General features: G+C 34.9%; 1 protein-coding gene across 1 annotated transcript; it reads right to left on the bottom strand.

The window, feature by feature from the left end:
- Positions 1-11201: 11201 nt before the first annotated feature.
- LOC107894613 (uncharacterized) lies at positions 11202-12664 on the bottom strand. Its single transcript, XM_016819871.1, has 2 exons — positions 12407-12664; positions 11202-11483 (listed from the first exon to the last, which is right to left on the bottom strand). Exons 1-2 carry the CDS (start codon positions 12662-12664, stop codon positions 11202-11204), a joined length of 540 nt encoding a protein of 179 aa, XP_016675360.1.
- Positions 12665-14982: the final 2318 nt, after the last annotated feature.

Genomic DNA, 14982 nt, shown 5'->3' with positions numbered 1-14982 from the left:
CACGTGGGGTTCCAAATCTGGAAAAAATATTTTTTGTCAAGAACTTAACTATTTCTTTTGTGTCATTAATGGGAAAAACCATAGCCTTGACCAATTTTGAAACATAGTTAACAACTAATAAAATTTACTGGTTCTAAAAAGAACTTAGGAATGGCCCCATTAAGTCAATCCCCCAATCATCAAATACCTTTACCTCAAGTATCCCCATTTCCAGTATTTCATCCCTCCTTGATATACTCCTAGTTCTCTGACATCTATCACATTTTTGTACAAACTCATATGAATCCTTGTTCATGGTTTACCAAAAAAACTCTGATTAGAGTATTTTCTGGACTTTTCTTTTTTCGCCAAATTATCCTCCACATAAGGATTTATGACATCTTTGTAGAATATCAGCTACTTCCTCTTTTGCTCCACATCTTCTTACTAGCTAGTTAGCACACTATTGAAAAACATATGAGTCCTCCTATATATAATTTTCGCTTCATGCGTGATTCTTTTCTTTTATTTCCATGACAATTTTGGTGGAAAAATGTCCTTACCAATATAGTTTACATAATCAGCATACCATGGGGTACCATTACTTTTGAACCTTACTTTGTGGATATCTATTCTGAATAACTATTTGTCAACAAAAGTCTCTTTTATTCCTTCAGTTCTAATCGTTTTGTGTCATTCTCTATTTTGGATAAATGATCTGCGATTAGATTTTCTGTTCCTTTCCTATAAATTATCCATAAATTCTGGGCAATCCCGCATAAAATGATCCAACAATCCACATTTGTAACAGGCTTTATTTCTTTTACTCCAGAATTCTCTGAAATTTCGTCTCCCACACTGCTGACAATCAGTTTTGTTGTCTCTTACACTGCCAACACTAGCTACTGGTGTAGCTTGAGCTTTAGAATCAGAGTGTTGTTTAGCACGATCTTTGTTTGAATATCCCATCGAAGCATTTGGGCGAGTATACAAATCTTTGGATTTCTTAGATGAAGACTAATACGGCTTATTCATCATTCTCTTTCTAGTATCTCTAGCTTCTGAATCTGCTTTCTTCTTTTCTTTATTGAGATCTTCGGCTTTACAAGCCCTTTCAACTAAAACAACGAATTCTTTGATTTCCAGAATCTCGACTAGAAGTTTTATATCTTCATTCAACCCGTTAACAAATCGTTTACACATGATCTCTTCAGTAGACACATATTCCCAAGCATACTTGCTCAATCATACAAATTCTCTTTCATACTCAGTCATATTCATTCGACCTTGTTTCAACTCCAGAAACTCTTTATGTTTCTGAGCGAGAAATCGTTGACTTATATACTTCTTTCAGAATTCAGATTGGAAGAACTCCCAAGTAACCCGTTCTTAAGGAACTACCGATATCAATGTTTTCCACCAACGATACGCATTATCTTTCAAAAAAGATACAACACATTGGATACATTCATCTAGAGTACAGGATAATTCATCAAATACTCTGATCATGTTCTTGAGCCAAAACTTAGCTCTCTCAGCATCATCATCAATTGTATCCCGGAACTCCTTAGCCCCGTGTTTATGAATCTTATCAATAGGTGACTTACTCAATCGGATTGGATCTATCACTTGCGACACAACTGGGACTTGTTGATGAAAAAGTAGGGGTAGAGGTTGTTGAGCAGTTGGATTCGTTCGTACGAATTCCGTGAACCACTCACTCATCATTTGGAAGAAGGCTTGCTTAGCCTCTCCTCCCTGACTACTAGAAATAAGCCTAGAATCAGACTGTACTGCCCCATGAGCGAGAGCGGGTGCATTACTTTCAACATCGTCAGCTACGGCTCTTTCAGAATCCATTTGCTATATAAAAATATATTTTAACTATCAAGAATCATCACACTATCACAGTTTATATAAATGGAATGTATAGCTAGACTCTTACTCATTACGTTAGTCCTAGAATCGACTAAACCGTAGCTCTGATACCAATATATGTAACACCCTTAACCCATATCCGACACCAGTATAGGGCTGTGAGGCATTATGAATAACACATCTCATTCACATACATTTATACATTCATTATCAAAAACCATTCGTAAACATTCACATTGTCCTTTATAAGGTTCTAAGAGACCTTAAAACATGCTTAAGAGTGGTTCGGAACTAAACCGATCACATATAAAAATTTCCAAACACTTAGAAAAATTTTACATTCATAGGTCACTCGCCCGTGCCCTAACCGTGTGAAAATAGAGTATAGATACTAACTTGCACCACACGGCTGGAGACACGCCCGTGTGCCTTGGCCGTGGGAAAACTAGTGGGATTACTGACTTGTGTCACACAGCCAACCACACGCCCGTGTGTCTAAGCTGTGCTCAAGACTGAATTAAATTCGTAGGGCTACCCCAAAGGACACATGGCCGTGTAACATAGCCATGTGTCACACACGGCCAAGACACACACCCGTGTCTCTACCCGTGTAGACAAAAATAGGCCATCTGAAAAGCCAATTTTGTCACCCTTGTCTCATGCATATTAATCAACCTAAATGGTACCATTTCAAGACATTTATAAGCAACCAAAACCAACCAATTCATACGCATATTATGTCATCTTTGCACAACATTTCAACTACTCAATTCTATAACCAAATTATTAAACTTGTATGACTTCTAAATGCATTTCATCATCACCTATTTCATGCCACAAAAATTACCATTCCTCAAACATTGATAGCAACCAATTCAACATGCATTTAGCTATATCCACAATTAAAGCAAACATACCAAAACAAACCAATATATATAAGGCATTATAAACACCATATATATCAATTATCAAGCATATAACTTAAGCCAGCTTAAATGGCTAAAAACATACTAACATTTACATCATTAACAAGCCAAATCACATAGCTAACATCATAGCTCAAAATATATCAAAATGACACTAGCCTATACATGCCATATACCATATATACAAGATTCAAAAGTACCAACAAATGTTTAATAGTGTGACGATGCTCCTGACGATCGCCGAGTCCAAGCTAGCTTTGACTATCTATAAAACATAGACAAATAACACACAATAAGCTTCATAGCTTAGTAAGTTCATAATTAAGTAATTCAATTCATCAAATAAATACAATTCTATAGCATACACATTACCAAAACAACATCTCATTAACACAAACCTTTCTATCATGTCTCAAAACATGATTCATTAACATCTCATTAAACTTACTTATTGTAATGCTCAAATAGGTTCTGTACGTACCTGTACCACCTCATCCTAACCTCTTTCTCAAATAAGTCATTATTTTACCTATTAGATCATTTAGAATTAAAACCAGATACTTAAGGATCACAATCTATAAGTACCTATACCATGGCCCGTAGCCAAATCAAGGTATTATTCGCACCCAAAGTGCCGATATCATGGCTCGAAGCCAATGCATTAACTTAATGACATTTCATGATCATTATAATTGTACTTAAGGTTTAACCGGGAAGTTTCACTTGTTGATTTCATCGTCGAACACTTTCGTATAATTGTATTCACAATTCAAACATTACTCGTAATCTCATAAACACATTTTATGCAATATCATAGCATATAACATTTATTTATAACAAAATTGACACCTATGAACTTACCTCGATCGTAGAAACAACGAAATTAGTCGATTAATCGAGTACTTTGTTCTTACCTCGATCTAAGTCCGAGTTCCTCTTTTCTTGATCTATATGTATTCAAAATTAACTCATTTAATCACTTATTCATTCAATTTCATCCAAAAATATACATTTGGGCATTTTTGCACTCTAGGCCCTAAACTTTTACATCTATACAATTTAGTCCATATTTCACAAAATACACGAAATTCACAAAATTCAATTTAACCCATGCTCGGCCAAATTACCATAGTGCCCCTAGTAGCCCATATTTCCCATTTATTTCACATTTCAACCCCTCAATTTACACTTTTCACAATTTAATCCCTATTTGACATTTTTGTCAAAAACCACTTAATAAAACTTTAATATCTATTATCAAGCTTTCATAATTCATAAACAATCATTCAAAATCTTAAATATTCATTAATGGAAACTCAAAAAATCACCAACAAACTCAAAAATTAAAGCATGGACTAGCTAGTACTCAAAGCAACGATCACAAAAACGTAGAAATCATGAAAAATCAAGCTAAAATGAACTTACAACTAAACCCCAAAGTGACCGAATGCTTCCAATACCTAAAATGGATTTTATCCAAGCTTCATTTAGCTATGACAAAGATTATAACCTTAATTTCTTTATTTGTTTTATTTATTATATGTTAATTAAGCTAATTACAAATATAACCTTAATTAAAAGTCACCAAATTTCATGATATTAAGCCTATTTATGTCCATTAACACTTCTAATGGTCTAATATCATCATAAGGACTTTTAATTCGGAAAAAAAAATAGCAATTAAGCACTTTAAACAAGTAGAATGTATTTTACACCATTTAGTCCTTTAGTCAAATTAACCACTTAAATGATAAAATTGGTTCAAGAAATTTTCACACATACATACTCACATGCTCCAAACACCAAAAATAATATTAAAATAATTTTCCAACCTCAGATTTGTGGTTCCCAAACTACTGTTCTGATTTAGCTAAAATCGGGTTGTTATAACTCTCCGCCCTTAAAGATTTTTGCCCCTGAAAATCTGACCAGCGAATAGGTTTGGATAATGCTTTCTCATAGTATCCTCGGTTTCCCACGTAGCTTCTTCTACCTCGTGTCAATGCCATAACACTTTTAGTAACACAATTTTCTTATTTCTCAGCTCTTTGATCTCACGAGCTAGAATTCGGATCGGTTCTTCACTTTACGATAAATCTGACTGAATCTCAACTTCGGTCGGGGAAATAACATGTAAAGGATTAGATCTATGTCGTCTAAGCATTGATATATGAAATACATTATGAATCTTTTCTAACCCAAACGGTAATGCTAGCCGGTAAGCTACTGGTCCAACTCGCTCAATAATTTCATACGGCCCGATGAATCTCAGACTCAATTTGCCTTTATGACCAAATAGAAGTATTTTCTTCCACGGTGACACTTTCAAAAACACTCTATCTCTTATCTGAAACTCAAAATCTTTCCATTTCAAGTCTGCGTAAGATTTCTGACAATCCGAAGCTGCTTTCAGACTATCACGAATTACTTTTACTTTCTCTTCAATCTCTCTAATCAGATCAACCCTGTGAATCTTATTTTTGCTTAGCTCAGTCCAGTACAACGTGTTCAACATTTGCGACCGTATAAAGCTTCGTATGGTGCCATTTTTATACTCGAATGAAAGCTATTATTATATGTAAATTCAATCAGCGGCAAATATTTTTCCCATGTACCTTCAAACTTAAGAACACAACATCTCAACATATCCTCGAGTATTTGTATAACCTGTTCGGATTGACCATCCGTCTATGGGTGAAACACAGTACTAAAATGTAGTTTTGTTCCCAGTACATCTTGCAATTTCTTCCAAAACCTCGATGTGAACCTCGGATCTCTATCTGAAACAATAGAAATAGGTATTCCGTGTAATCTCACAACCTCAAAGATATACAACTTAGCTAACTATTCAAGTTAATAATCTATACGTACAGGAATAAAATGAGCTGATTTCGTCAATCGATCCACAACAACCTAGATTGCATCTTTCTTACTCAGAGATAGAGGTAATCCCAAACACAAAATCCATAGTCACTCTATCCCATTTCGACTCAGGAATCATAATCGGCTATAATAAACCAGATGGTACCTGATGCTCAACCTTGATGTAACAGCCCGATTTTGGGGCTAATCGAAACAGTCATTTCGGGACCACAAATCTGAGGTCAAGAAATTATTTTTATTGATTTAATATTATTTTATGTGTTATAGTATGATTTTATGAGTGCATGAAAATTTTGATGAACAAATTTTAACGATTGTAAGCTTAATCGCGAAAAAGGACTAAATCGCATAAAGGGTAAAAGTTCTATTTTACTTGTTAGATAGAACAAATAGCTAGAGAACCATAATTGGGGGTCTTTAAAGATAAAATAGAACCTTTTTAGGAGAGTGGCTGGCCATAGGGGGACAAGAGAGGTCAAAGGTCAATATTAGGTGTGTTTGGTGACTTAATTAATTAAAATAAAAATAAAAGAAAGAGAAAAAGATATCATCTTCTTCTCATTTCATTTCCCACCAAAAATACAAAAAAAAATTGAGGGTTTTTGGAAGCTTGAAATTGCATCCACTCTCCATCTTTTAAAGTAAGTGATTTAGATAACCTTACTTGATAATTTTTATGTTTTTGGAGCCCTAAAGCTTAATTTAGCTATTGAGGGGATTATTTTGCAAAAATATTGAAATTCTAGGGTTTTTTCATGAAATATTTTGAGAATTTTTCTAAAATAATATGGAAGAAAATGAGTTAGGGTGGTTAAATGAACAATTTTTGTGAAGTAGTTTTCATGAAAACACCTTAAGGGATCATTTTGTAAAGTTTATAAAATAGGTTGTAAATGTGTGAAATAATTGGAATTGTGGGCTGTTTCTAGTATAAAGAGAATGTGGCTAGGCTTAATTAGTTGGAAAATTTGATGAAAATTGATTTATGAACCTAGGGGTAAAAACTGTAATTTTGCGAAAGCTTAGAGGCGAAATAGTCATTTTGCCAAAATATGGTCTATATAATGTCTTAATTAATGTGTTGATTGAACTAGTGAAATTTTTATCATTTTAGATCAAGAAAGATAAGGAATGGACCTTGACCGGGGAAAATACTAGACTCGTTTTTACAAATTTTGTACCGAGGTAAGTTTACACGAAAATAATGCAATGAGAATAATGTATAAATGCTTAAATGTTGCATGAATTGTAATTCCAACCCTTGAAGGTAAGTTACAACATTTTGTCATTATGCAGGATTATGTGTTAACTCTTTTATTATGAAATATGTGATTGCCTAAGTGACCGTTTTTGTCGAAGGTAAGTCTATGAGAAAAGTCTCGTTTGAACTTTAGGAATAGATTAGGATACAATGTGACATGTCACTAGGAATTATATGGTTATGAACTCATTTGTATATGTGATGTGTGATTATATAAATCTGGGCACTAATCAAGTATGTTCTACTGGTGGCTGGATAGACCGGCATGTGTTGCGAGTGCCTGTCAGGTTGTGTGAGCAGCCCGTGTAGTTACGTCTTGGCTGTCAGCTTCTGTGAGCAGGCTTGTGATTAACTCGAGAACGAGCAATATGTGATGTGTTAAATAAGGTAGCATGTAGCCATATATGGTGCGTTATGCGTTTGTTTTCCGAGTATCCAATGATATTCCTAGTGTTCAACGGTAAGTCGGTAGTTATTCAACGACTAAGTCAATGATGCGAATTATGAAATTGTGTTACGAGTTAGTACAGGTATGTACGTAAAACTCTTGAGTAAAGATTTCAATATGTTAAGTACTTGTGGTAAGAGTATGTATAAGAAGGTTAAGCTTATGAAACTTTGTTTTATTTTAACTATTGAGTCATGTGGTTTATTATATGCATGTGAGCTTACTAAGCTTTATGCTTACTCATTTTCTTTCCATTTTCTTATAGTGCCGTCAAGCTAGTATTGGGGATCGAAGGCATTAATCACACTATCACCTGAAGCTTTGGTATAGCTAGTTCAAATATTTTGATTTTTGGCATGTATAGGGACTCGAATCTTCAATTTAGTGTCTTGTTAGTTTAGCCACAAGTGTTGGCTCATATGATGGATGTTATATTCATTTTGTATAAGCCATTAAAGTTGGCTAATGTTAATTTTTATTATATGCATTTGATACAAGTTTTTAATGGTTGTGGCCGATTTGGTTATATATATGTTATGCTTGTATTGGTTTGGTTAATCTTATGTAGGTTAATGTAAGTAAGGGTAGCAAAGAGGCTTGGTAAATAGCCTTATTTTTGTCCACACGGGTATGTGTCTAGGCCATGTGTGTCACACAGCTAGCCTCATAGACGTGTTGTCCGGTCGTGTGTCCCCTGCATGTAAAAATTTCAAGTCAGTATGCATGGTAGTAAACACACGAGTAGAGACACGACCGTGTGTCTCAACCGTATGGAGGACAAAGCCTCTGGCCACGGGCATGTGCCTCGACTGTATGCCCCTAATTGGATGCTGACGTCAGAAACAGAATGTCAAGGATTTTAGACACGGGCGTGTCATGGCCGTGTGAGGGACACCGGCCATGGACACGGGCGTGTGTCAAGCCGTGTGAAAACCCCTGCAGGTTTGAATTTATAATTTAATTCAAACAGACTCTGTACACGGGCGTGTCCCATCGTGCTTAGGCCATATAAACCACACGGGCCTTTAGCACGACTATGTCATAATGGCCACACGGGCATGTTGCCCTTCCACACGGGCGTGTGCCCTATTTCTAAGATCATCTTTCTAGAGTTTGCTAAAGGACCCGAATCGATCCTAAATGGGTTTCGATGGATGTTTGGGGTCTCGTGGGTCCATGTTAATGAAGTTTAGACATATTCCAAAAAAAATTTAAATTTTACCAAGTCTTGATGACTCAGAAACGTTTGGCTACATGTGCTTAAGAGTTGTTGCGCCTCATATTCCATCCCAATGTAGGGTACGGGTGTGGGGTGTTACACTTGACTTGCTGACAAATTAAACATTTTGAAACAAATTCTAAAATATCAGTTTTCATACCATGCCACCAATAGAGCTGTTTCAAATTGTTATACATTTTCGTGCTTCCCAGATGAACAGATAGACGACTACTATGTGTTTTATTCAAAATCATCTGAATCAACTCTGAATTTCTTGGAACACATATTCGGCCTCTAAATCTTAAGCAATCATCTGAATCAATTTGAAACACTAAATTGGGGTTTAAATCACATTGAGTTCATTTTGCTCACATTTCATTATCAAATTTTTGAACTTCACAAATTTGCTGTAAAAACAACTGTCTCGCTTTCAACTCAACTTCAATTGAGCCGTCGTCAGAAAGAACCAAACGAGTATTCATTGCATGTAAAGCAAACAAAGATTTCTAGCTTAATGCATTAGCAACAACATTTGCTTTTCCCTGATGATAACCTATTACTAGTTCGTAATATTTTAGCAATTCCAGCCATCTCCGCTGTCGCAAATTCAAATCTTTTTGTGTCATCAAATATTTCAAACTCTTGTGATCTTAGAAAACATGGCATTTCTCACCAAACAGATAATGGTGCCAAATTTTCAATGCAAACACAATGGCTGCTAACTCTAAATCGTGAGTCGAGTAATTCTTTTCATGCGACTTCAACTGTCTCGAGGCATCAGCTATGACTTTGTCTTCCTACATCAAAACACAGCCCAGACCATTCAACGATGCATCACTATAAATTACAAATTCTTTACCCGATTCTGGTTGTACTAACACTAGAGCTTCAATCAATAAAGATTTCAACTAATCAAACTTTTATGGCACTTGTCTGACCACTCAAACTTAACATCTTTCTAAAGTAATCTCATCAACGGAGTCCCAATCATTGAAAATCCTTTCACAAATCATCTATATTAACCAGCTAGTCCCAGAAATAACGGACTTCGGATACATTTCTCGGAGGCTTCTAATACATTATCACAGAAATCTTGCTCGGATCAAATCGAATACCCGATGCTAACACAATATGCCCCAGAAAACCAACCTCACGCAACCAGAATTCACATTTACTGAACTTTGCATATAACTGTTTATCTCGCAGAGTCTGCAATACAATTCTCAAATGCTCGGCATGCTTAGTTTCATCTCTCGAATAAATCAAAATATCATCTATGCACACAACAACTAATCGATCTAGGTACGGTCTGAAAATCCGGTTCATTAAATCCATAAAGACTGAAGGTACATTCGTTAGTCCGAAAGGCATAACTAAAAATTCATAGTGACCATACCTCATTCTGAATGCAGTCTTCGGCACATCAGAGTCTCTAAATCACAATTGATAATAACCCGATCTCAAATATATCTTTGAAAACACTGTAGCTCCTTTCAATTGATCAAACAAATCGTCAATTTTGGGTAGAGGATATTTGTTCTTGATCATCACATTATTAAGCTATTGGTAGTTTATACACATTCTCATCGTGCCATCTTTCTTTTTTATAAACAACACAGAAGCACCCCAGGGCGAGAAACTCAGTCGTGCAAATCCTCTATCGGTTAATTCTTGCAACTGCACTTTTAATTCTTTTAACTCTGTCGGAGCCATTCTGTATGGAGCTATCGATATCGGCGTTGTACCCGGCATTAACTCAATGCCAAACTCAACCTCTCAAATTGGTGGTAAACCCGATAACTCTTTAGGGAACACATCTATATACTCACAAACAACTAGCACTAATTCAATCTTCTTTTCAGTCACTTTCGTATCAAGCACATAAGCAAAATAAGCTTCACAACCCTTTCTCACATATTTCTGAGCTAACATTGAAGAAATCACTACTGGCAAACCATTCAGATCATTTGACTCAATTCTGATAATCTCATTATTTTGGCATCTCAAATCTATCATCTTTCTTTTGCAATTTACAACAATATTATGCAACATTAGTCAATCCATACCCAGAATTATATCAAACTCATCAAATGGTAACAACATCAAATCGAATGAAAAGCAATTATCCCGAATCATCAATGAACAGTTCTTGTACACTTTATCAACCAAAACACACTTGCTTAAGGGGTTTGATACTTTAATTACAAACTCAGTAGACTCTACAGGCAAAATCTTACTGGATACTAAATTCACACATATATACGAATGAGTTGATCCTAGATCTATCAATGCAATAACTTTAGTATCATAGAGAGTAAAAGTATCGGTAATGACATCAAGAGATAACGCTTCTTCTCGAGCTCGAATACCATAGGCTCGTGTAGGTGTTCTCACCTCTAACGTCACAGCAGGTTCTTTGGTCACTTTCTGGCTTCCACTCACATTTCCCGTGTTTCTAGGTGGTCTACCACTATTTATAGTATTACTCGGCCTCGTGTTTTGAACATCATCTTTTTCCATAAATTCTGGGCAATCCCGCATAAAATGATCCAACGATCTACATTTGTAACAGGCTTTATTCCTTTTGCTCCAGCATTCTCCAAAATGTCATCCCCCACACTGCTGACATTCAGGTTTGTTGTCTCTTACACTGCCAACACTAGCTACTGATGTAGCTTGAGCTTTAGAACCGGAGTGTTGTTTAACACGATCTTTGTTCAAATATCCCATCAAAGCATTCGGGCGAGTATACAAATCTTTGGATTTATTTGATGAAGACTGATACGGCTTATTCATCATTCTCTTTCTAGTATCTCTAGCTTCTGAATCTGCTTTCTTCTTTTCTTTACTAAGATGTTCGGCTTTACCAACCCTTTCAACTAAAACAATCTTTGATTTCCAAAATCTCAACTAGAAGTTTTATATCTTCATTCAACCCGTTAACAAATCGTTTACACATGATCTTTTTAGTAGACACATATTCCTGGGCATACATGCTCAATAGTACAAATTCCCTTTCATACTTAGACACATTCATCCGACTTTGTTTCAACTCCAGAAACTCTTTATGTTTCTGATCGAGAAATCGTTGACTTATATACTTCTTTTGGAATTCAGATTGGAAGAACTTCCAGGTAACCCATTCTTGAGGAACTTTTGCATTTTACGCAATTTAGTCCTTTAGTCAAATTAGCCACTTAAACGTTAAAATTAGTTCACAAAATTTTCATACATAGATACTCACATGCTATAAACACCAAAAATAATATTAAAATAATTTTCTAACCTCGAATTTGTGGTTTCAAAACCACTATTCTAATTTAGCTAAAACCGGACTGTTACATCATTAACCTAGCTTTCGTTTCCATTTTCTTCATAACAGATTTCAGTGTTGAATGATCAATGTAAACATAAACTCTGTTTTCCATCAAATACGACCGAAATTTCTCATAAGCAAACACAACACCAAGCATTTTCTTTTCAATTGTAGTGTAATTACACTATGCTGAATTGATTTTTTTACTGGCATAATGAATAGTTATGAATAGGTTATTTATTTTTTGTCTCAATATTGCCTTACAGCATAGTCACTAGCATCGCACATTATAATAAAAGGTTTTGACCAGTTAGGAGAATAATTATAGGAGCAGAAATATTTTTTTTTCTTTTATTACCTCAAAAGCTTTGATACATTCCTGGCCAAATATGAACTATGTCTCCTTCTATAGTAATTGATTTAATAGCTTAGAGATATGGGAAAAATATTTGATAAGTCTCCTATAAAACCCAACATGACCCAAAAAACTTCTTACTCTCCAGATTGTTGTAGTATTTGAAAGGTTCTTAATAACCTCAATCTTAGCCTTGTCAACTTCCAAGCCCTTTCTTGATATTTGATGCCCTAAAACCAATCCTTTCTTAACCATGAAATGACATTTTTCCCAGCTTAATACAAGGTTGGTTTCTTCGCATCTCTGTAAGACTTTTACAAGATTATCCAAACATTCTTGAACTGAATCATCATATATTGAGAAATCATCCATATATATGTCCAAGCCTCCTTCTAACATGTCAGCAAATAGTTATCATACATCTCATAAAGGTTGCTGGGGCATTACAAAGCCAAGCATAAGTATCAAAGGGTATGTGAAGGTAATTTTCTCTTGGTCATTTGGATGTATTGAGATTTGATGGTACCTTCAATATCCATCTAGGAAACAGTAATAATAATTTCCTACTAACCTATCAAGCATTTGATCAATAAAGGGAAATGGGAAATGACCTTTTTTTTGTTACATCATTTAACTTTTGATAGTTGATGCATACTCTCCAACCAGTAACTGTTATTGTTGGAATTAATTCATTCTTGTCATTTTCAACCACTACCAGCCCTTCTTTCTTTGGCACGCACTACATAGGACTAACCATTCACTGTAAAAAATAGCATAAATAATTCATGCATCTAACTACTTAAGTAATTCTTTCTTACCACTTCTTTCATAGCTAGATTAAGTCGACGTTGTGCATCCGCTACCAGTTTTTTTCCTTCTTCTAATCTAATCTTAAGTTGACATAACGCAGGATTAATTTCCTTAATATCAACGATTGTCCATCCTATGGCTTTTTTGTGTGTCCTTAAGACACTTAATAGATTCTCTTCTTGTTTTGAACTTAGACTAGTAGCCATAATTACTGGTAATCTATTTTGCTCTCCCAATCATCTGTATTTTAAGTGCTTCAGTAATGATTTTAAGTCTAATTCTAGAGGCTTAATAATGGACGGTATCATTTTTGTTGTGATTAAAGGCATTTTCTTTGCTTGTCTTTTACTTTGTCACCACCAGTCTAGCTAAATCATTATCTGAGCATTCAATTGTTCACTATCATCTCATTTGTCTTCCTCTGATTCATATTCATGATCAACCAACTCTAATTTAGTGGTCTCTAGTTTATAGCACTTTTGTTCCTTTATTTTGTTTTTTTTTTCATTTTCCCTACTTCTAATTCTCGATGTATTCCCCAGGAAAATTCATTTTCTTTCATTACTTCCTAATATTTCCATCTTTCTAATATTTCCATTACTTCCTTCCCGATTTTCTTCCAGATGCTTCCTCCAATCGTGATAACAAGCTTTTACCTATTCTGACTATTCAATCCATCATAAAAATGATGAATTTGAATTGCAAAATGTAAGTCTCCATTCAAGACAGATCTAACACTGGTTTTAAATCTTTCTTAGGCTTGTCCTAATGTTTTAGTCATGTATTGTTTGAATTGAAATAGTTTCTCATAAACACTAAGTACATGAGTCATGGGGAGAGTCCGGCAAAGAAATAGTTGCACAAAATTAGTCCAAGTAGCAATAGTATCATGTGGAAGTGCATCTAACCACGCTTTCTTTTTTCCATCCAATGAGAACAGAATTAGTAATAGTTTGATAGTGTTCGATGGTACTCTAGTGTAAGTGATAGTACTACATATATATTCAAGTTGTTGTAAAAAGACTATAGGATCTTCTATTTTAGGATCATTAAATATGACTTTGTTAGCAATCCACGTTAGTAAAGAAAGATTTAGCTCAAAGTGTGAGTTATAAATAATGGGACAAGTAATACTAGTTGGCAACCAATCAGTATAAAAAAATGTCCCAAGCAGTTGCATCATGTTTCCTGGGTTTTGAAACTAAATGGAAATAACGGAATGTTAGCAACCTAAGTCTTTAAATTTCGTATTTATAATCTAATTATTTCCTAATTATTCTATTAGTATGCAAAAATTAAAACTAATATAGTGATGTTGCCTCTCCGGCAATGACAGCAACAACTTAACCGACTCCGGACATACCAATGTCCAAAGTAGAAATCCTACATAAAAGATGTGAAAAATTGTTATCCGTAAGTATACAGGTCAGGCTGTAATATCGTTACAACAGAGCAGGTAAGTACCCCAAGGATCGTACCCAAAGGAGGTTAGCACTAAATAAATTCAAATCTAAGTATAAATAGATCTAATTAATATTCTAGTTGAATTATAGTAAGAGGAACTAAAAGAAGGATTTTTAATAAACAATACTAATAATAAGAAAGTTCATAAAAGAAGATTAAATAAATGAAAACCAAGAAATCAAATAAGAAAATATGTATCAAATCTGGGCATAGGTGATTAGCTCGCTTTAGTAATCTTAATCAACTGTTGTCTCGGGTTTTCTTGTTCAATCAAATAGTCAATAACCTAACAAGATCTTCTGATACGTCCACTAAAGTACTGAGTCGAGAAAAACTATTTATCATCTGACCTTACATTCTAAATCGGTTCCTTGATGGAATCCAACTAGCCTTTTCCCACCTAGACAAGCCAATTTGTTCGTAGGAATTTGAATACAGCATGG

This window comes from Gossypium hirsutum, chromosome A13 (assembly GCF_007990345.1).
Source record: "Gossypium hirsutum isolate 1008001.06 chromosome A13, Gossypium_hirsutum_v2.1, whole genome shotgun sequence".
In the NCBI taxonomy this organism is placed as follows: domain Eukaryota; kingdom Viridiplantae; phylum Streptophyta; class Magnoliopsida; order Malvales; family Malvaceae; genus Gossypium; species Gossypium hirsutum.
The sequence above is the reverse complement of the archived record's forward strand: the minus strand, read 5'-3'. Positions and strand labels throughout refer to the sequence as shown.

Excerpts from the sequence above, each read along its gene's own strand:
- LOC107894613 (XM_016819871.1), bottom strand. The coding sequence starts at position 12,664 with ATGTTAGAAGGAGGCTTGGACATATATATGGATGATTTCTCAATATAT. Across the intron at positions 11,484-12,406 it reads ATACTACAACAATCTGGAGA|ATTGTTTTAGTTGAAAGGGT; the intron begins GTAAGAAGTTTT and ends TGGAAATCAAAG.